Here is a 22431-nt window from a genome sequence, read left to right as displayed (position 1 = left end):
GAGAGTAAATTACACACGGATGAACTAAATTTACTAAGTATGTGACTTCTGGAGGCAATTGGTCAATCAAGATTTTATTTTGGGGGAATCAGACTACAAAGTATTGGATACAAATGTATGTCAAAATTTTCAGATTTATATTATATAATTTGAAAACTATGTAACATTTCCATTACACTTCACAAATACTTTTTTTTCTTGTGTTGGTTTATCACAAAAAATCCCAATAAAATATACTTAAGCTTGTAATAATAGTGCTCAAACTAGTGACAGATCTTTCTCAAAAAATCCAGCACTTAAGCCAGCTCTTATCTGTGAATGATGGCAGCCAGCAGCCCACTGAGAGCCACTTGCCATTTCTAATTGACTCTCACTTGGAGTAAAATGAATATGATAGGCAGCTGATGGGATCAAAACTCCAGTTTTCACTGGATCATACTGTGAGGATTTTTCCATAAATATGTGTTTATCTGCGTGTGGATGCATATTTAATGTGGATCCATTTATTATAAGAAAGAGTTTGCTCTTTATTGGTGGTTGAAGCCAAATGATTCTGCTCACCAGGAGGAACTGGACTGCCTATTACTAACCCTGATTTCAAGAAAAGAGGGCCCCCTCATATAGAACTGAGAGCAGAAGTATTGTGTAACAGCTGTAACTTTACACTTTGCACCCGCCCAACCTGTTTTCACTGATCTCATATAGGAATGCTGCCCTGTACGTGATTGAACATAAATACAGAAGGACACTGTACAGAAGGAGCTGTAGGGGCTGGGGCTCAAGATGGCACTCAGCATCTCAGCAACTCTTCTCCTGGCTACTGGAGTCACTCTCCTTATTTATCTCATTAAATGGTGGAGTAGGGTCAAACAGAAGGACCTACCCCCTGGACCTACACCTCTGCCCGGCTTGGGAAATATCCTTCAGATCAGCACTACAGAAATGCCACAGTCATTAATTAAGGTAAGAATACTTATTTGTAATCTTGATATGGAACTCATTATATAGTGATTCCTACAATATCATTGCTATGGAAATGACAGTAGTTTCAGTGTAATTCAATGATAGATAAAGGAAGCCTTAGAGAATGTAGATACTCTACAAAACCATTGTCATATTGGCTCATTTGTCACAGTTTGTCCCTCCTGCTCAAATGGCTTTAGGCTATGTGCCCACGATGCAGAAATGCTCCAGATTTTTCCTGAGCGTTTCTGCATCTCCCTGGCAGAAAAAACACATGCGGATTGTACATGCGGATTGTACTTGCGGGTTGTACTTGCGGGTTGTACGTGCGGATTGTACATGCGGATTGTACATGCGTTTTTCCTGCCAGGGAGAAGTGTAAGTGAAGCATTCTTCACATGCATTTCCGCATGCGGGTTGATGAGCGCTTTCCAAGCTATTTTAGCATCACTTGGAAAGTGCTTGACAACTTGGCAAATGGCAAGGATTTATACAGTGTGACCGAAAGAATGGTAAAAAATAAAAAAATAAATCTATACTTACCTTCCGATGGCCCCCGGTGTCTTTATCCGATGCGTCTCGGCTTGCCGGCAGCTCGTGGTACACTAAAGGACCTGCCGACGTCAGCGGTCGCGTGACCCATCACATGTCTAAATGACGTGACGGCAGGTCCTTTTTAGACCATTGTGAGTTGCCGGCAAGCTAGGACACATCACTATGGAGACAGGAGGCCATCAGAAGGTAAGTATAATATTTATTTTTTATTTTCTTTTTCTTTTTACAGATTCTATGGTACTCGGGTCCGGAGGAGAGTCTCCTCTTCTCCAAACCCGTATACTGTCCGCAGATTGAAAAGCATGCATTCCGCATGTGCAGATGCAGTGATGTGGAATCCATGTGCTCCAATGCAAGTCAATGGCGGCGAAAACGCTGCGTTTACGCAAAATAATTGGTAGTGCTGCAGATTTTTCCGCAATGATAATCCGCAGCGGAAATTTCCGCAGCATGTGCACAGCAAATGCGGATTATCATTGGGGAACATGGCAGACCTTCTACCAAGCGTTTTTTAAGCGTTTCTGCAGCGGAATTGCAGCTGCGGAAACGCTTAAAAAATGCATAGTGGGCACACAGTCTCAATACAGATAGCGATAAACAGCAACCTATACTCTGCTGCCAAACTCACAGTGTAAATCAGATAAAAGGGGGGTATTTGATGCCCCCACTGCTGTCCTGTTCTGTTGGGACTGATACTACTTAAAAAGGGAGATATTATGATGATTATTGTAAGTTAGACAGCATGCAACCCCAAATCCAAAAAACTTAATGACACTTTGTAAGATATAAAGAATACAATACAATCATTTAGAAATCTTCTAGAACAACATATGCTCCATCCATACAATGTCTACTTCAGGAAAGCCCTTACATATTTCAGCAGCTCCACAGATGGCAAAATGTCAAAGTTCAACGTCTGACCTATGTTCTATGTTCTAGTGAGAATAAAATAAGGCTATGAAAGATTTTAAAGTCATCACATTCTTGTTTTATTTATGTTTCATTCAGTGTCCCAACTTTTTGGGTATTGAGGTTGTACTTTATATATAAAGTATTTATACAGATTACATGTACAGTATATTTATATATACACAGTACATATATAAAATGTATATAAACCCATAGTACTGTGCCAACATTTTAGGCAGATATGATGATAAATGTAAGTTAGCCAGGACACAGAGTACTCGGCAAAAGTTTTGGACAGGTGGAGAAAATGCAGCAAGGTAAGAATTCAATCTATCTCTCTACCTACCTATCTATCTATACACTGTATATGTGCACAGTAATTTATACATTATAAAATTAGTTTCACTGTCAAAAATTAAAAATACTTAGGACAATATACTTTTATTAGGATCCTGTATAATAAACTAATCATAAAGGACCCCTGCTACCAGTAACATTAGCAATTAGTATTGATCTGTAGAAAGACCTAGTAGCAAGTGTTTAATGTGGCTGCAGCATCTCCACAGGAGAAATGAAGTATTACATTTTGCCCTTTAAAATTAATTTGGTAAATGTAATCCATGCACATGTTGGGTCATCCAGTGAGATGCTCTTTGTATATTCCTCTCTTCTAACCAGCTAATAAAATGGGCACCTTCAATGGGATTCCTACTATAAACTCAAAAATATATACAGTAGCTCTGTGTAGCAATTATATCTTATCAAGGTATCTCAATATTTTTAACCATTTTGAGGGTACATATACAGTTTTTGCTGAAATCTTACTTGTTTGGAGGATAAATTCACATTTATCAGTTTTTAAGTTTTTATATTTCTCTAGCTAAGTGAGACATATGGACCGGTATATACCATCTATATTTCAAACCTTCGGACCATAGTACTGATTGGGTATGATGCTGTGAAGGAAGCATTGGTGGACTGCAGCGACGCATTTAGTGACAGGGGAGACATAGGAGCAGGAGAGATTTTTTCTAAGGATTTTGGTAAGTTGCTTAACTAAATTCATATAATGGCAAAAATATGATACTTTACTATGATCTTAATGTAATATATTCAATAATATTACATGCAAGCCGTGTAATTATAGATTTATCTACAATAATTGATTGGTGATGGTGGTCAAGGTGGGCAGAATTATTAGGGAAAGGAGTATTTTGACCATATTATAATTTTTATACAGATTCTCCGACTCCAAGTTTTGCTGATAAGATGAAGATCAAGTGATTTGTATTTGTGTAATGAGAGCGAATGCAGCCTAAGGATACAACGCCCTTTATCAAGGTGTACCGAATTATTAGGCAACTTGTTTGCCTCCAGCAAAATGGGCCAAAAAGAGATTTCACTGACTCTGAAAAGTAAAAAATTTTTACAAATGTTACAAAAGGATGCAGCACTCTTTAACTTGCTAAGATTGTGATGCACAATCACAGAACGATGACAAGTTTTGTTGCAAATAATCAACAGGGTTTCAGATGGTGTCATATTCTAGAACTGCAACTCCTTGGAAAGCCCAGAAGTACAAGGTGTAGAGTGACCAGAGACATGGCTGAGGTAAGGAGGCAGAAACCCAACCACCACTGAGCAAGTCACAGAAGTTGAAATGTTCTGACAGGCGAAGAAATATCTGAAGGCAGATTTTTCAAAGATTTTATGCACTGGTGAGATGAGAGTGGTTCTTGACTGACCAGATGGATGGACCTGCGACTGAATCAGTAATGGGCACAGACCTTCGCTTCCACAAAGCGAGGTGGAGGTAGGGTACTGTTGTGGGCTGATATTATTAAAGATGAGCTAACGATCTTTTGGTGTTGAAGATGGGCTTAAATCAACTCAAAAACCTACTGCCAGATTTTTAGGAAACACTTTCTTCAAGGAAGGTGTGACAAAGTCGCTGGTAGTGTGTCAGAAGGGAGGTATGTTTCACTGTGGCTCTTAGACTCAGTGATGTGAAAATATGCAAGTTCTACTGCACAAGTAGGTGCAGAGAGAGTTAACAGTACCACATTTACAAGGGAATGTCTTCAGTGGATTACGAAACTGCATGGCGGGACTATATCCACCATACCTCCAATCAGGGGAGAGTCTGGGAGGTAAATAGCCAGCCCTGAGACTCAGGTGTGTTCAGTACCTAGTGAAATTTTGTTCCACGAAGGAGCTAGCATGGGGTGTGCTGAACTTGTGTGTGGCTAATTGTGAGTGGCCAGACCTTGGCCGACATACGGACTGTGCTGTAAGTTTTGTACTTTGTTTTGTCTCTTTAGTAGTGTTGAGCCACCCCCGTAGTGTTCGAGTTCGGTTCGGTTCGTCGAACACCCGTGTGTTCGCCGAACTGTTCGTCGAACTGTTCGTCGAACACCTTCGAACACCGTTAAAACCAATGGCAGGCAAACAAAAACACATAGAAACACATAGAAAACACCTTCAAAGGTGTCCAAAAGCTGACAAACTGCTCAGAAGACACAACTAACACATGGAAAAGTGACAAGTACATATAGTCATGCGAAAAGAAAAGAGGTGGAGGAGTAAAAGGAGGGGGAGACACAGATATAGGCATGTCATGCCCTTCTAAAATCCAAAAAGTGAGAAGCCGACACGTTCAGTCCGCTCCTGCCCGTGCCACCTCCGCGTCGCCGGGTTTGTGCCAGAGCCGCGGTGAACCCTGACGTCCAGCCCCCCTCTCCCAATACTGGTGCCTGTCCGCTGGTGGGTCGAGCGAGCCCCCCTGTGGTGGAGGCAGCTCTAAGCTTTTTAATTTAAATTGTCTCTCTAATTTGAATGAATACACTTTAAATCCATTTACAAGGATCTATTGGAGGGCAAGTCTCATGCCAGCAGCCGCGTAATTCCAGCTCCAGTAGCGTCCACTAAAGCTGCTGCAGTTAAAAAGCTTTTATAAGGATCGAGCTCGGCTGTCCACCGCAAGGCATCCTTCTGCCAGTCCCAGCCCTTATGCCTTGGGGTGCCTCCTGATGCTCTTCACTGAGTATCCCGTGGTCCCGAAGCATTTCCTTTGAAAAAATTAAGTGTCCAAACTACAGGTGGTGTAGCTTGCTTAACAGCCGGGATAATCCGCTGACTAGCAGACACTGCTACTAGGCACAAAGTATTTCCTGGGCTAGATGCAGTTAAAAATTTGTAATTAGATACTCTCGTTGGATGCTGAGAAAGCATTCCATAGAGTCTCCTGGCACGCCATATATGATTCTCTTAAAAAGCTTGGGGTAGGGGTCTAGGGGACCCTTTTATAGCCAAAATCACGGCCCTGTATCACAATACGTCACCTAGGCTGAAGATAAATGGAACTGTAGCACCCTGAGGGCTCGGTTGCTACAGAGGTATTGCACCTCACCCAGAGGTGTGATATCTCACTCTCAGGTAAGGATGGAGTGTGGATCAGGACCCCGACACCTGCATGCATTACACCACATTGCCGTGGGGCAGGGCGACCAATATGACCCTGAGATGGGCACGACAGTCCCTGTCCCTGGCTGGAGTGGGGGAGGGAACACTGAGGAAGGGGAACCCTGTAGTGCAGGAGCAGGGAGGAAGCAGTTCCTGGGTGCATTGAGAAGGGAGTATAAAAGGTGGGCACCATCTTAGTTCAGTGCAGAGAAGTCTGAGCAGAAGTGGCAGGGAGCAGGGGCTCTGCATGAGCTCTGCTCCGGAGGCGGGCCTAGTAACAGAGGCCCAGGCCTGGAAGAGGGAGATGGAAGGAAGAGGAGCGGAGAAGGCTCCAGGAACGAGGAACGAAGGGATCCCAGGGGTGCGGACGGGCGAGTCGCCACCGCACGCCCGAATCCAACTGCGTGGAGGGGTCAGGCCAAAGGGGGAGACCGGTCCCCGAAACTAGTGGAGGCAGGAAACGACCCTCAGCTAGAAACAGGAGGCTGTGACATTTTATGTGGCGCAGCCCCTCGCTACACCCGCTAGGAAGGCACCACATAGGGTCAGGGAAACTGGCGCCAAGTTTACCAAGAGGAGGCCCGAGACAGCTGGACAGGAGGGTTGGTAAGAAAGGCCAGACAAAGGACACACAAAGGGGGTCCTGTGAAGCGCTCCAAAGTTATCTGGGAGTTGTCTGAGCCCCTCACCTGGTGAGCACAGTATGACGTGGGCAGCCGTTACCTGCAGACGTGGTCTGGATAATAAGAACTGTGAGTAAAGGCCCTGGACTGCATCACTGACTCCGTGTCGTTACTGCTGCTGCCCTGCACCATCACCCCCATCCTCCGCATATACTGCCCTGAGGCTATACTCCTCCCGTGGGGAGTTATGCTACGCTCTGCTGCACCCACAACACCAGCCTCAGCGGTCTGCCCTGGAGCGGCGGTTCACTCTGACCGCAATCCACGGGTGGCGTAGTCGGACATTTAAACATCAAAACCACATAAATAGTTCCGCCACTGGTTTGACCGCCCTGAGCCATGGAACCGGGTCGCCGCCATGGAGACTACAACCACCAGCATCCACCAAAAAGGGTCCGGCTCCGGGTGTCCCAAGGCCCAGGGGGCGCGTCAGAACATTTTCATCACCTTTCACAATCACCAATGGGACAAGGCAGGGATGTTCTCTGTCCCCTCTCTTATACATCCTAGTGACGGAGCACCTGCTCTCATCAATTCGCCATAACCCCAATATTAGGTGGATTGAGGTGGGAGGCACCGAGTACAAGTGCTCTCTATTTGCTGATGATGTCCTAGTATATATCACTCAATCACATATATCCATCCATGCTGTTATGGCTGAAATAGATCACTTTGTTACATGGTCAAATTTTAAAATCAATGCAGCGAAGTCTGAGGCCCTCGATGTCTTACTAACCAAATCCATATAGGATTCCATCCAGTCCAACTTTCCCTTTGCCTGGCCCTCACAGGGTATCAAATACTTAGGAATTCCTATTCATAGAGACCTCTCCCATCTATGTTATCTTAATTTTGGGCCCTTTATTGAACAACTCCATACAGACCACGGTTGGCAAGTTAGAACTGTAAGATTCACTACGTGAACCACTGGTGTTTTGTGGAAAAGCACATGTACACTGTGTTCCAAATTATTATGCAAAAAGTGTTTAGGAGTGATAAGGGAAGAATTTGTTTGTTTGTCAGTTAAACTCATTGATGGTGATGTGTGTCAGGGCTCTTTATATCACTGTAAGCAATTGCAGACACCTGTGCTAATTAGTTTGGCAGGTGTGTCCAATGAAAGACAAGACTACTTAAGAAGGCTGTCTCACATTATTAAGCAGCCTACATTTTCTGCCAAAATGGGAAAGAAAAAGGATGTGTCGGCTGCTGAGAAGCAACAAATTGTGGAGTGTTTAGGTCAAGGCATGACTACAATCAACATTGTGCGATGATCAGGATGAAGTGTCTTGGCAATCAAGAAGTATGTAGCTGATTCACAGTACACACGTGTGCGTGCTGATAAGGACAAATTGAGGACTCTTTCCTACAGGCAATTACGTCAGGTTGAAAGAGCAGCGGCAAAAAAGCCTTGTCATAGCAGCAGACAAGTTTTTGAAGTTGCTGGTGCCTCCAACGTCCCCCGAACAACAAGATGCAGGGTCCTTCAGAGGTTTGCAGCTGTGCATACGCCATCCTGTCGACCTCCTCTATCCACTTCACACAAGCAGAAACGGCTCCAGTGGGCCAAACATTACATGAAGACTGATTTCAAAACTGTTTTGTTCACGGATGAGTGCCGTGCAGCGCTCGATGGTCCAGATGGATGGAGTGGAGGATGGCTGGTTGATGGACACCCCACGCAAACACGGCTACAGCGCCAACAAGGAGGAGGTGGAGTAATGTTTTGGGCTGGAATCATGGGGAGAGAGATTGTCGGCCCCTTTAGCATCCCTGAAGGCGCTAAAGATGAACGCCATAATGTATGTGGATTTTCTCAAACAGCACTTCCTGCCATGGTTCAAGAAGAAGAACCGTGTATTTCACAGCAAGATCTTTTTTTTGCATGATAATGCACCATCTCATGCTGCACATAAAACATCTGCATCTCTGGCTGATATGGGCATAAAAGGGGACAAACTTATGGTGTGACCCCTATGCTCCCCTGACCTCTACCCCATTCAGAACCTTTGGAGCATCATTAAAAGGAGTGTCTATGATGGCGGGAGGCAGTTCACATCTAAGCAACAGCTCTGGGAGGGTATTCTGTCCTCATGCAAAACAATTGAAGCAGAAACCATCCAAAACCTGACAAATTCAATGGACGAGAGAGTTCAGAAGCTCCTTTCGAACAAGGGGTCCTATGTGAAAATGTAACATCACCTAGAATAAAGTTTTGAGTTGAAAACTGTTTGATTTCAGTTTCTAATAACCTGCTAATGCTTATAATTTCAAAAATGACCATTTTTTTGGTCTTTATTAAAATGAAAAGGTTGATCGAAAAGTTTGGGGGATCTAAGAGTGTGGCAACCCAGTAGTCATGATTACTTCGAATTCTGACAATATAAGGGTCATGTTGCAGGTAGTGCAGCAAGAAGGCACTTATGTGTCTTGCGCATCTCGGAGCCCCAAAATTATTTTCCGGGCTAGATGCAGCTAAAAATTATTATTAATTTTAAATCTTGTGGAGCTTAGTAGAGATGGCTGCACACTGCTACAAAGCCCAAATTATTTTCCAGTCAAGACACAGATAAACATGATTAGTAATTGAAAGCTTAAAACGGTTGGTAGGGTGATTTTAACCAATCATCAAGCTTTTACTCTCCCCAGGATGACACAGGGGTAGAAAAGTCGTTTCGGATCCATGATTTGTTCATCTTTATGAACGTGAGTCAATCTACATTATCAGTGGAGAGCCGCGTGCGCTTATCTGTCAGCACACCACTAGCAGCGCTGAACACACATTCAGACAGAACGCTGGCTGCGGGGCATGACAAGATCTCCAAGGCGTAAGTGGCTAGCTCCGGCCATTTATCCAGATTGGAAGCCCAAAAAGAGCAAGGGTCCAGTGACACAGTCATGGCTTCAATGTTTACTTGGAGATACTCCTGTACCATCGTCTCTAGGCGTTGACTATGTGTCAGACTTCTTGTCTCCTGTGGCCTTGCAAAGGATGGGCTAAAAAAGTGGTGAAATGATTCCGCAAAATTGATGTTACCAGCAGATACTGTGGTTTTGTTACGGTTTGAGTGCTGAACACTTGACGGTCCCAAGGTTGGCAAGTTGGAACTGTGAGATTCACTACGTGAACCACTGGTATTTTGTGGAAAAGCACATGTAAGATTCTGCAACCCTCTCTGCTGATACTCCTGCATGCGTGCATCCCTTTCTATGGCAGGAATAATTTCTGCAAATTTACTTTTGTACCGGGGATCTAACAGTGTGGCAACCCAGTAGTCAGGATTATTTCTAATTCTCACAATTCGAGGGTCATGTTGCAGGTAGTGCAGCAAGAAGGCACTCATGTGTGTTGCGCATCCAGGAGCACCAAGTCCCTGTTGTGTTGGTGGCGAGGTAACAATCATGCTTCCTTCCTCTGTCCTCTCCCCCCAACCTCGCACAACAGAAATGTGATCAAGGTCTCCCTCATCTGATGAGTCTTCCATCAGTTCGTCCTCCACTTCTTCCTGGGCTCCTGCACCTTCCTCACTAGTTTGGCTGCCACCATGCGCCCTGGTAAAACCATCTCCCCCACCCTCACATGCCTGCCGCCTTGGTGCTGCCGACCGTCTGGACCTTGCAGATGTTAGCCCTTCCGCATACAACTCCTCCTCCTCTACTTCCTCCACCTCCTCTTGTGCCACCACCTGACTCCGAATTCTGTTTAACATGTGCTCCAGCATGTAAATCACCGGAATAGTCATGCTGATAATGGCATCGTCAGCACTAAACATCTTCGTCGCCATTTCAAAACTGTGCAGAAGGGTGCATAGGTCCCTGATCTGAGACCACTCCTCCAGCGTGATTTGCCCCACCTCTGGATCTCGTTGGCCCAGGCTATACGTCAGAACGTATTGCACCAGGGCTTGTCGGTGCTGCCACAGTCACTGCAACATGTGCAGAGTTGAATTCCACCGGGTAGGCACATCGCATTTTAGCCGGTGAAGTGGCAGGCCCAACGACTTCTGTAGAGATGTAAGTCGCTGAGCTGCGGGATGCGAACGGCGGAAGTGAGCACACAGCGACCGTGCCCTCTGCAGAAGGCCATCTAGTCTGGGATAGTGGGCTAAAAATTGCTGGACAACCAGGTTCAACACGTGAGCCATACAAGGCACGTGTGTGACATTGCCCCGGCGAAGGGCCGCACCCAGGTTTGCAGCATTGTCGCACACGGCCTTCCCTGGTTTCAGGTCCAGTGGAGACAACCATTCATGAAATTGGTTCTCCAGAGCTGACCACAACTCCTCAGCTGTGTGACTCACTTTTCCCAGACATTTCAATGTAAAAACCGCCTGATGACGTTGAGCCCTACTGCCAGCATAGTAAGGAGGTGTGCAGGATCCCTTCTGCGCAGTTAGAAAGCTTGTGGCATGACCAGACAGGCTTTGGGTGCAGGTGGAAGACCGAGAGGAGATTGAGGAGGCAGAAGCAGTGGAGGAACTTTGACATAAAGAGGATTGACGCACAACTCGTGGGGACGGCAAGCCTTGGACAGCAGCCCCTTGTCCTGCTGTCACCATAGTTACCCAGTGCCCAGTCAGCGAAAAGTAACGCCCCTGTCCATGCCTACTCGTCCAAGTGTCTGTGGTGAAATGCACCCTGTCACACACAGAGTTTCTCAAAGAAGCGGTGATGTTGTGTGCGACATGCTGGTGGAGCGCAGGCATACCTTTCTTTGAGAAGTAGTGCCGACTGGGCATCTGGTACTGGGGCACTGCGACGGACATAAGGTCTCGAAAATCCTCTGTGTCCACCAGGCGGAAAGGCAGCATTTCTGTAGCCAAGAGCTTGCAGATGGTGAAATTCAACCTCTTAGCTTTCTCATGGCTAGGAGGAAATGGTCTTTTAATTGTACACATCTGAGGGACCGAGGGCTGGCTATTCTGCTTAGACGGGGTTGATAAGGGTGTCCCCGGCAAACTGCCGGTCTGTGAGGAAGATGCAGGCGGACATGTTAGGTTGCCTTGATCCAAAGGTGGTGCTATCGATGTCGGACAGCGCTCAACACCAGCTGGTGTAACCACCTCCAAAGAAAATGATGACCTGCCAATCACGCTGGCTGTTGCGGGTAAAGAGGTGGCAGGTCTGCGCCCCAAAACAGGTGTGACTGCTGTCCCCCCAGTCACAGAGGATGAAGAGGCCGCGGATGCACAAGATATGGCAGACGGTGGTTGGCCCGGCCGGCTAGGCCGCATTGTAGCACACTGAGCTTCCCACTGCAACTTATGCTTCATGTCCATGTGCCGGTTCATGCATGAAGTACTCAAACTATGTATTTTTTGGCCTCTACTTAGCTTTTGCTGACAAATGTTACAGATAACACGAGTTTGGTCATCTTTATCGATCTGAAAAAATGCCCAGGCTATGCAAGGCTTAGCACCCATCAGACCTGAAGAGCCACCACGACTTGTGGTGAGAGGCAGAGTTGTGTTTGAGGATGCAGTTGTTGACGTGCTTCCAGTACTACGTCTCTGTCCAGGAAGGCGCAACCTGACCTCGTCGTCACTAGCATCTTCCTCCACCTCCTCTGCTGACCTCATCTCTTGGCTGACTGTGGGTTGACAGTAAGTGGGATCTCCAACCTCATCATCATCACCCTGTGCGTTATCACACCCGTCGTCCTCAGAGCCAACCTGTTCCTGCCCTGACAAAAAACTAAAGTTGTCGCTCCAATCAGGTATTTGAGTCTCATCATCGTCTTCCTCATTGTCTCCACCAACAGGAGTTACAGTTTGGGAATGAGGGTCTACATTATGGTCAGAACCTTCTGCGTCTGGTCCTGGATCCGACTCATAAAGATTCTGGGCATCAGTGCAGATCATTTCCTCGTCTGGATTCACAGAAGCGCTGGAGTCGACCTCTGATTCCCAGGCTATAGTATGAGTAAACAGCTCTGCAGACTCAACCATCTGTTCTACCTCATACTCAGACGGGCAGCTGGAGATTTGGGAGCTGTGAGGAAGCAAGTGCGATTGGGGTGACACCTTTGAGGACTGGAGTATTTGTGAAGTTGAAGTTGGTGTGGAGGAGAGCCCACTTAAAGGAGCACTTGATATCCGTTGAAGCACCTGCTGTTTTTGAGCCTCATCTGGAATTTGTAGCGATTGGCGTGGCCGTAAGAAAGGGATCTTATCACATTGTCCGCTAAAAGAAGTAGACATTTTAGTTTGGCTGGAAGATGGTCTTTCTTCTGCAGATGTTACTGTTGCTTTAACACCTACCCCACGGACACAACCTTTTTTCCCCTTCCCAACACGCCTATTCCCCTTTCCACCAGCAGCAGGCCTTTTTCCACTCATTTTGGTGGTTAACTAATTCACAACTCTGGAGTTGTTTGCACAAAAAAACAATGGATGGGAACCGAGCAGAGCTGAGTGGCCAAACTGTGGTATTAGGCCAAAACTATTGGCTGGGTTAGTTGCAGAAAAAAATTATATTCAATTTGCAACCTGATGGAGGTCAGTATAGATGGACTAATAGAACAAGTCCCACACACAGCTAGAAGCCCAAATATTTTTTCAGAGGTAGATGCAGAAAAAAATTATATTCAGTTTGCAACCTGATGGAGGTCTGTATAGATGGATTAATAGAACAAGTCCCACACACAGCTACAAGCCCAATATTTTTTCAGAGGTAGATGCAGAAAAAAAATATATTGAGTTTGCAACCTGATGGAGGTCTGTATAGATGGATTAATAGAACAAGTCCCACACACAGCTACAAGCCCAATATTTTTTCAGAGGTAGATGCAGAAAAAAAATATATTCAGTTTGCAACCTGATGGAGGTCAGTATAGATGGACTAATAGAGAAAGTCCCACACACTGCTAGAAGGCCAAATATTTTTTCAGAGCTAGATGCAGACAAAAAATTATTTTGAATTTGCAACCTGATAGAGGTCAGTAAAGGTGGACTAATAGAACAAGTCCCACACACTGCTAGAAGGCCAAATATTTTTTCAGAGCTAGATGCAGAAAAAAATTATATTCAGTTTGCAACCTGATGGAGGTCTGTATAGATGGATTAATAGAACAAGTCCCACACACAGCTAGAAGCCCAATATTTTTTCAGAGGTAGATGCAGAAAAAAATATATTCAGTTTGCAACCTGATGGAGGTCTGTATAGATGGATTAAAAGAACAAGTCCCACACATAGCTAGAAGCCCAAATATTTTTTCAGAGGTAGATGCAGCTAAAAATTATTTTTAATTTGCAACCTGATGGAGGTCAGTATAGATGGACTAATAGAGAAAGTCCCACACACTGCTAGAAGGCCAAATATTTTTTCAGAGCTAGATGCAGATAAAAATTATATTCAATTTGCAATCTGATGGAGGTCAGTATAGATGGACTAATAGAACAAGTCCCACCCACAGCTAGAAGCCCAAATATTTTTTCAGAGGTACTGTAGATGCAGATAAAAATTATTTTTAATTTGCAACCTGATGGAGGTCAGTATAGATGGACTAATACAACAAGTCCCACACACAGCTAGAAGCCCAATATTTTTTCAGAGGTAGATGCAGAAAAAAATATATTCAGTTTGCAACCTGATGGAGGTCTGTATAGATGGATTAATAGAACAAGTCCCACACACAGCTAGAAGCCCAAATATTTTTTCAGAGGTAGATGCAGATAAAAATTATTTTTAATTTGCAACATGATGGAGGTCAGTATAGATGGACTAATAGAGAAAGTCCCACACACTGCTAGAAGGCCAAATATTTTTTCAGAGCTAGATGCAGATAAAAATTATTTTTAATTTGCAACCTGATGGAGGTCAGTATAGATGGACTAATACAAGTCCCACACACAGCTAGAAGACCAATATTTTTTCAGAGGTAGATGCAGAAAAAAATATATTCAGTTTGCAACCTGATGGAGGTCAGTATAGATGGAGTAATAGAACAAGTCCCACACACAGCTAGAAGCCCAAATATTTTTTCAGAGGTAGATGCAGATAAAAATTATTTTTAATTTGCAACCTGATGGAGGTCAGTATAGATGGACTAATAGAGAAAGTCCCACACACTGCTAGAAGGCCAAATATTTTTTCAGAGCTAGATGCAGAAAAAATTTATATTCAGTTTGCAACCTGATGGAGGTCAGTATAGATGGACTAATAGAGAAAGTCCCACACACTGCTAGAAGGCCACATATTTTTTCAGAGGTAGATGCAGAAAAAAATATATTCAGTTTGCAACCTGATGGAGGTCTGTATAGATGGATTAATAGAACATGTCCCACACACAGCTAGAAGCCCAATATTTTTTCAGAGGTAGATGCAGAAAAAAATATATTCAGTTTGCAACCTGATGGAGGTCAGTATAGATGGACTAATACAACAAGTCCCACACACAGCTAGAAGCCCAATATTTTTTCAGAGGTAGATGCAGAAAAAAATATATTCAGTTTGCAACCTGATGGAGGTCAGTATAGATGGACTAATACAACAAGTCCCACACACAGCTAGAAGCCCAATATTTTTTCAGAGCTAGATGCAGAAAAAAATTATATTCAATTTGCTACCTGATGGAGGTCAGTATAGATGGACTAAGAGAATGATGCTATGCCCAAAAGATTTTACTTCACTAGGTGCAGTAAAAAAATTGGTATTCTATACACAGGTGGTATATCTTGCAACACAGATAGGCTACTCCACTGACTAACACACTCTGCAATAGGCCAAAAAGGATTACCTTTGCTAGATTCAGCCAAATGCTGTGAAAAAAACTTGCACAGCACTGGCACAGACCTGCCTGGCAAAAACTGATAGGAACTGATGTAACCTAGTCCTGAAAAGGACTCCAATTACAATTAGTCTTTACTCCCACAACCTATCTATTTAAGAGCACAGACCTGCCTGATAAAAGTCATAGGAAATGCTGTAACCTAGTCCTTAAAAGGACTGCAATCACAACTATTCCCTACTCCCAAGCTATCTGTAGATTTGTGCGAAAATTGGCTTGAAATTAACAAGGTATAGCACACACAGCAACAGCGGTGCCGTCTAACACGCAGCTGCAGCAGTGAGAAAATGGTGGCGACGGGGAAAATGGCTTGGTCTTATAGGGCAAGGACATGTGACATACACTGCCAATGACACATGCCCTTGCTTGTGTGAAAAAAAGCACTTCGCTCCGTGTGTGCGCTGCTGATAGGCTGACAGATTGCACCTCCCCACTGTAAATGCGGGAAAGAGAAAAAAAAAAAGGAGATCTTCATTGTTCCTACAGAGATCCATCCCCTGCCCCTCCCCCCACCCCGCTGTACACTCAAACTGCGTATTAACATTAATTTTCATCATTACTGAGAAAATATCCAGTTATGATTTTGGTGCACGAACAGTTATCGAACTTAACCTCGAACAGCCGAATTTTTCTCAAATTGTTCGTGTTCGCCGAACGGCTCGAACACCGCCCAAAACAGCTCAAATTTGAGATTGGCGAACAGTTCGAGTAGAACAACGCTCATCTCTACTCTTTAGCCGAATGGGCTGTGTTTTCTTTATGGACTCTAGGGTAGTTTATGACTGCTAAATAAACTAACCCAAAAAATTTAAAGAGACAGTATTCTGTGTTTTACCTCTGCATACAGCCGAGCTTCTCGCTATACCACAAGTGGTGGAGAATGCGGGTAACACCCCCAGCAAACACGTGTGACTGTTGCAGGAAGACCTGCATGTCCTGGGTGAAGTTGGCTGTGAGGCAGCAAGTGACGCAGGACAAGATGAAGGACCTCCTTAAGCATTTGTTGCAGGAACAGCAGGCGCAGCAAGTGCAGCACCAACAGCAACAAACACAGCACCAACAGATGCAACAGCAGATGGCGCAACAGGAGGCCACCAAACTGCTGATGCAGCAGCTCCAGCAGCAGGCCCACCAGGACCAGTGCCGACAACAGCAGCAGCAGATCGATGTGCTCACTGAGGTGATCCGTGGCTCGGCAACAGCTTCAATGATTAGGTCAGTGGATGAATTTTCTGTCCGGAAGGCAGTAAAGTGAGCGCTGCAGAAAATGACGCCGGGTGTTGACGGAGAAGCCTTTCTTACGGTATTTGAGAGGGTCGCCGAGAGGGAGAGGCTGCCGCCAGAGCAATAGGCAGAGGTGTTGGTGCCATAACAGACGGCGGAACCCCAGAAAGCATATTATGACTTAGTCTTACAGGATACCAGTGAATATGCAAAATGAAAAACTGAAGTTTTGGTACATTTGTGGGTAACAATGACTGGGGCAGCGCGTTCACTGCTGGTCGTATCACTGCGAGAAACCACCACACTGGTCGGACTGGTTGAGAGGTACCAGGGGGTCGAGGGTTCTGTGGGAAAACAGTCCACTCTATATTGAGGGTCCCAGTCGGGGGCAAAAGCCCAAAAGGGGGTGGCGCATACAAGGTCCAACGGGGCAAGGAATTGATGCCCAAGGGCCCCTCAGGAGAGATTATTTGTTGGCGGTATCATGGCCCAGGCCATATAGCTGCCTGCTGCCCACTGACCTCTGAAAAAATGGACTGTAGCCTGGGACGTCGCTGTTCCTATTTTCCCACCCCACCTGCAGCGTGGACTATCAGCCTGGTGAGGGGCCACAGTCATGTTCGGTGACTGTTAATGGGGTTCTGGTGGCAGGACTCCTGGACTCAGGGAGCTTGGTGACTCTCATAAGGGCCACGCTACCACATCAGATGATCCCTGGAAAAAATGTGGGTGTGCAGTGCATCCACGGGGATGCAAAGGATTACCCTATTGTCAGAGTGACAATACACACTAACTGTGGAGCTGAGTCCCATGAGGTGGGGATGGTTAGGAATTTGCTCCACCTTGTGGTAATAGGGCGGGACTTCAGTCTGTTCTGGGACTTGTGGCAGAAAGCAGGGGTGCCAAGTGTCTCTACCGGGAGTCGGTCACCCCATGATGCATCACCGTCGCAGTCAGAGGCAAATGACTTCCCCCTGTGTGTCCTTAAGGAGGGCGAAGACGAGGTGGTGAGCCCAGAAGATGAGGTCCCAGACTTGGGGGTGTCTGGAGGGAACATTGGGACTGTGCAGATCTAGGATCTTGACTCGCCCCCTGGGCCGTGGGGCACTCGGATCCGGGCAATAGGGAAATGGTGGGAGTAGTAGTGGCAACCCGGTTCCGTGGCTCAGGGTGGTCAGGCCAATGGTAGTCCGTTATGTGCTGATGATTATGTCCGACTATGCCACCCGTGGATTTGCGGTTATTAGGAACCGCCGCTGCAAGGCAGACCGCTGGGGCTGATGATGTATGCAGCTGGGATGGGTTGACTCCCCACAGGAAGAGTGCGGCCCCAGGGCAGTGTTGTGGATGGTGGGAGTGATGGTAGTGAGAGTCCAAGTGCTGATAGTGCTGGAGGAGCAAGGAGCACACAGACAACAGGTTGCAGTCCAGGGTCTTTACTAGAACAGGTAAACTGACCCACAAACAGTCCCGGCTAGGGGGGGACCTGGATGTCTGAGAGCAATGGGGAAATTGGCCCTGGTCAGGGTGAGGGTGTAGGCCTACCGTGCTTTCTGTGCTCCTTCTGGCTATCTCCTTCTTATAGGGTAACAGCCCACGCTTCCGAGCTCTCCGTGTATTCTCGCCTGAATGACCTGCGACGTTGGTTCCTTTCTGCTCCCAGCCTTGTACGGCTTTGCTGGTCCCTTCTGTTGTGGCAGAGCCTCCAGGCTTCTTAGGCCAAGGAATATACAGTCCCCTGCGGACTGGTTATCTGCTGGAGAATGTGGAATCCTCCCAGCCTCAGACACCAAAGTCTGGTAGATTAAGTCCTTTATCTGCCAAGACAGGCTCCCTTCGCCTCTTGTCTCTGGCTTGTGGCTCTCCTACTGCCACACTTCCTCTTAGGGTGCAATTCAACTGTCTGTCCCTGCTCTGCTCCGGGACACGTCTCAGTGCTGAGACAGGCCATCCAGTTCTTCCTAACCCTGCCCCCAGTACCAGCTTTTATAGGGGCAGCCAGCTCGCCCTACTGGCCTGAGACTGGAGGCATTGCAGGCTAATGTTCCCCTAACCAGAGAACCTCCCCCTTGCTTTCAGACACAGCTTTATTTACACTTGTGGCTTCCAGGCCAGGGTGACACATTCCCCCCTAGTGAAATTTAGTACTCCGGGACTAAACAATATACAAGGATAATATACATGACTATAAAACATTAATAGACAAACGACAGACAGATTGAGTTCTTAAGGTCACAGTGTGACCGGTGTCCGGGTGTCCATATCACCAGCACAATGGGGAGCCTTAACCAGGTGGGGGTCTGTCTTACCCCAAGTCCTTCACAGTCTTAGTTCATTCCTTGGTTAAGCTCCGAACGCAGTCCATGCAAAGTCCCGGTTATAAAAAGTCCATAACCTTTGAGTCCTTATGGTGGCTGCAAGAAACTGAAACAAAGAATTACCAAACATGCATGTAACTTTGCAAACAATTCAACATTTGGCAACAGGGTTATTTACAATTTTTGCACACTCTATATTTTCCAGCGAGCGGGTATCTGCCCCTTTGTGCTCCTGGTTGATCTACGTAGCCCACTGTCTGGTGGTGGACCAACCTGGCTTTCCCCACTAGCGTTAGGAATACAGCTACCAGCTGGGTGTACAGGTAGGGCAGGCAGTTGTCTGCGGGCCCTTTGGCTTATTGCAGGCATGGCAGGCTCACTGTCAGCAGAGGGTTGACTCTCCTGGGCTGCTGGTACAGGCTCTTCTGACTCTGGAATTGCTTGCTCCTCTTCACCTTCCGGCTCTGGTGTTGGTTGTTGCTGTGCCGGTTGCAGGAAATGCAGGATGGGTACCACTATAGCATCGTTTATTCGAGTCCAGGACTGAGGGAACTCTCCGAGAATGGTGCTGATCATTTCTTCCTTGTTCTCTGCGGGTTCAAGGTCACTCTCATCCTCTTCTGCACTACGGAGTTGCTCGGGGCACCTTTTGAGGTGGTCTCTGGAGACGACACTAGTGTTATGTTCTGCTACCAGAGCTAAGGAAAGAGAGGAGATCTGTCCCTACGATAGAACTCAGCTGAATCCCTACGATGTAACAGGGAACCTGATCCTGCGATCAGACCTGCTAAAGTCCTGAGCTAGTCTGTACGGAGACCTATAGATGTGGGGAAGGAATCCCTACAAGTACTAAGGACTGGGAGGAATATAGGACACCTCCTAACAGAAATAGTAGCAGACAGACGAACAAACAAAATATATAGAACATAGAGGTCCGTAGACCAAGCAAACTAACAGAGTTAGATACAGAGCACAGGCTAGCTAGAAAGTAGTTATACAATGAAGTCCAGCAAAGCCAGAAGGGCGGAGCAGGATTAAATAGGCCAACAAGGTCATGTGACCAGCAAAGGAAAAAAAACCTAAGAGCAAGGTTCTAACAGTACCCCCCCTTCTAAGAGGATCCTCCGGATCCCCTAGGACCAGGCTTATCAGGAAATCTCCTGTGAAACGCTCTGATAAGTCTGGACGCGGAAACATCATCCGACCTCACCCAAGAGTTATCCTCGGGTCCGAAACCTTTCCAGGCCACAAGATACTGCAAACTACCTCTATACCGTCTAGAGTTAAGGATGCGAGAAATTTCATATTCCCCGTCCTCCACCACCGGAGGAACAGAGGCAGAGGCGTCACAATCCGATACAACAGCTTTTTTCAACAGAGAGACATGAAATACCGGATTAATTCTCCAGGAGGTAGGAACCTCCAACCTAACAGCAGATTGGTTGACAACCTGAAGCACCTTAAAGGGCCCTACAAACTTGGGACCCAATTTCTTAGAAGGAATCCTCAACCGCAGATTCCTAGAGGACAACCAAACCATGTCACCAACAGCGAACAAAACCTCCTGTCGTTTCCTATCAAAGTAGTCTTTAGATTTTCTGTTGGCCTCCTGAAGATTACCACGCACATCCGTCCAAACTCTCTCCAAATCACCGGAAAAATTCTCCTCCTCAGGCACGGCAGATCCCAACTTGGAGAACGACCCAAACGACGGATGTCTCCCAGAACAACAAAAAAAAGGCGAACAACCAGCAGAAGAAGATGTATGATTGTTCACAGCAAATTCAGCAAGTGGCAGAAACTCAGACCACCCCTCTTGATTGTCTGCCACAAAACAACGCAAGAACTGCTCAACATCCTGGTTTTTCCTTTCTTTCTGGCCATTAGATTCAGGATGATATCCGGACGAGAACGACAAATGAACTCCCAACCTGTCACAAAAGGCATGCCAAAAACGAGCCACGAACTGAGGACCCCTATAAGAAACAATGTCAGTAGGAACGCCATGAAGTCTGACAATTTCCTTGACAAAAGGCCTTAGCGAGAGTTTTAGCGCAGGGCAGTTTGATGAAGGGAACCAAGTGACACATCTTGCTAAAACGGTCCACGACCACCCAGATGACAGTAAAACCCTCAGAGGGGGGAAGGTCAGTTATAAAGTCCATAGCCAAATGTGTCCAAGGAGCACTGGGAACCTCCAAAGGACAAAGCAACCCCTCAGCAGGAGTATGTGAGGACTTAGATCTAGCACATATAGTACATTGACGCACCCACTTAATGACTTCCTTCTGCCATCCAGGCCACCAAAAACTGCGACCCACCAGTCTCTTGGTCTCAGAGATTCCGGGATGACCTGCCAACCGAGATTCGTGACACTCAACAAACAAATCTCTCCTAAAGGTCCCAGGCACAAACAACCTCCCATGAGGAGTGTTAGATGGGGCATTCTCCTGTGCTTTAAGAATCTCATCTTCCAAAACGGAGTCCAAAGCAGCTATCACAACACCTTCTTGTAAAATGTTCTCCTCTTTCTCAGCACCGACTATGGGAGAAAAACTGCGAGACAAGGCATCCGCCTTAACATTCTTAGTACCAGGGATGTAAGCAACGGAGAAATTAAACCGCGAGAAAAACAGTGCCCACCTAGCCTGACCGGCATTCAGGCGCTTGGCAGCATCAAGATATATCAGATTTTTATGATCCGTAAGAACCTGAACGGGAAATTCCGCACCTTCCAAGAAGTGGCGCCAGTGTTCAAATGCGAGTTTAATAGCCAATAATTCCCGATTACCAATATCGTAATTCAGTTCAGTCTCCGAAAAATTTTTTGAAAGAAAGGCACAGGGATGTAATCCATCCCCGTTATCCTGAGACAATACTGCGCCAACCCCCACAGAGGAAGCATCAACCTCAACCAAAAACGGCTTAGTCACATCAGGCTGCATAAGGATGGGAGCAGAGGTGAACCTCTCCTTGAGATACAAAAAAGCTTCAATGGCCTCAGAAGACCACTGAACCGCATCAGCACCTTTCCTGGTGAGATCGGTCAGAGGTTTGACAATACTAGAAAAATTTTTTATGAATTTTCTGTAATAATTGGCGAAACCTAAAAACCTCTGTATCGATTTCAAACCAATAGGCCTAGGCCATTCCTGTACAGCTTGAACTTTAACCGGGTCCATCTCAAAACCTTCGCTGGAGATAATGTAACCCAAAAAACTAATTCTCTGTACAGCGAACTCACATTTCTCCAGCTTAGCAAAAAGCGAATTGTCCATTAATAACTGTAATACCTCACGTACGCTCCGCCAATGAGACTCCAGATCCGGCGAATAAATCAAAATGTCATCCAAATACACAACCACACTTTTGCCGATCAAAGGTCTAAGGATGTCATTAATAAGATTCTGAAAAAATGCAGGAGCATTAGTAAGACCAAAAGGCATAACCAGATTCTCAAAATGACCCACAGGAGTGTTAAAAGCAGTCTTCCATTCGTCACCCTCCTTCATGCGCAACAGATTGTATG

At 45.9% G+C, this 22431-nt stretch overlaps 1 protein-coding gene across 2 annotated transcripts in view; it reads left to right on the top strand.

The window, feature by feature from the left end:
- Positions 1-670: 670 nt before the first annotated feature.
- The window catches only part of LOC141154985 (cytochrome P450 2H1-like), a 61505-nt gene continuing 39744 nt past the window's right edge, over positions 671-22431 (top strand). Inside the window, exons 1-2 of one of the 2 annotated variants that reach the window (XM_073641572.1) lie at positions 671-963; positions 3308-3470. In XM_073641572.1, the coding sequence (XP_073497673.1) occupies positions 784-963; positions 3308-3470 (343 nt within the window). In that variant the 5' untranslated portion in view covers positions 671-783. Of the gene's footprint in view, positions 964-3307; positions 3471-3781; positions 4039-22431 lie in introns of those variants that run through there. The other variant, XM_073641574.1, reaches the window with a different exon arrangement.

The sequence above is a fragment of the Phyllobates terribilis genome, unplaced genomic scaffold (genome assembly GCF_046119375.1).
Source record: "Phyllobates terribilis strain yellow unplaced genomic scaffold, ASM4611937v1 Scaffold_7__3_contigs__length_470593459, whole genome shotgun sequence".
Lineage (NCBI taxonomy): Eukaryota > Metazoa > Chordata > Amphibia > Anura > Dendrobatidae > Phyllobates > Phyllobates terribilis.
The sequence above is the reverse complement of the archived record's forward strand: the minus strand, read 5'-3'. Positions and strand labels throughout refer to the sequence as shown.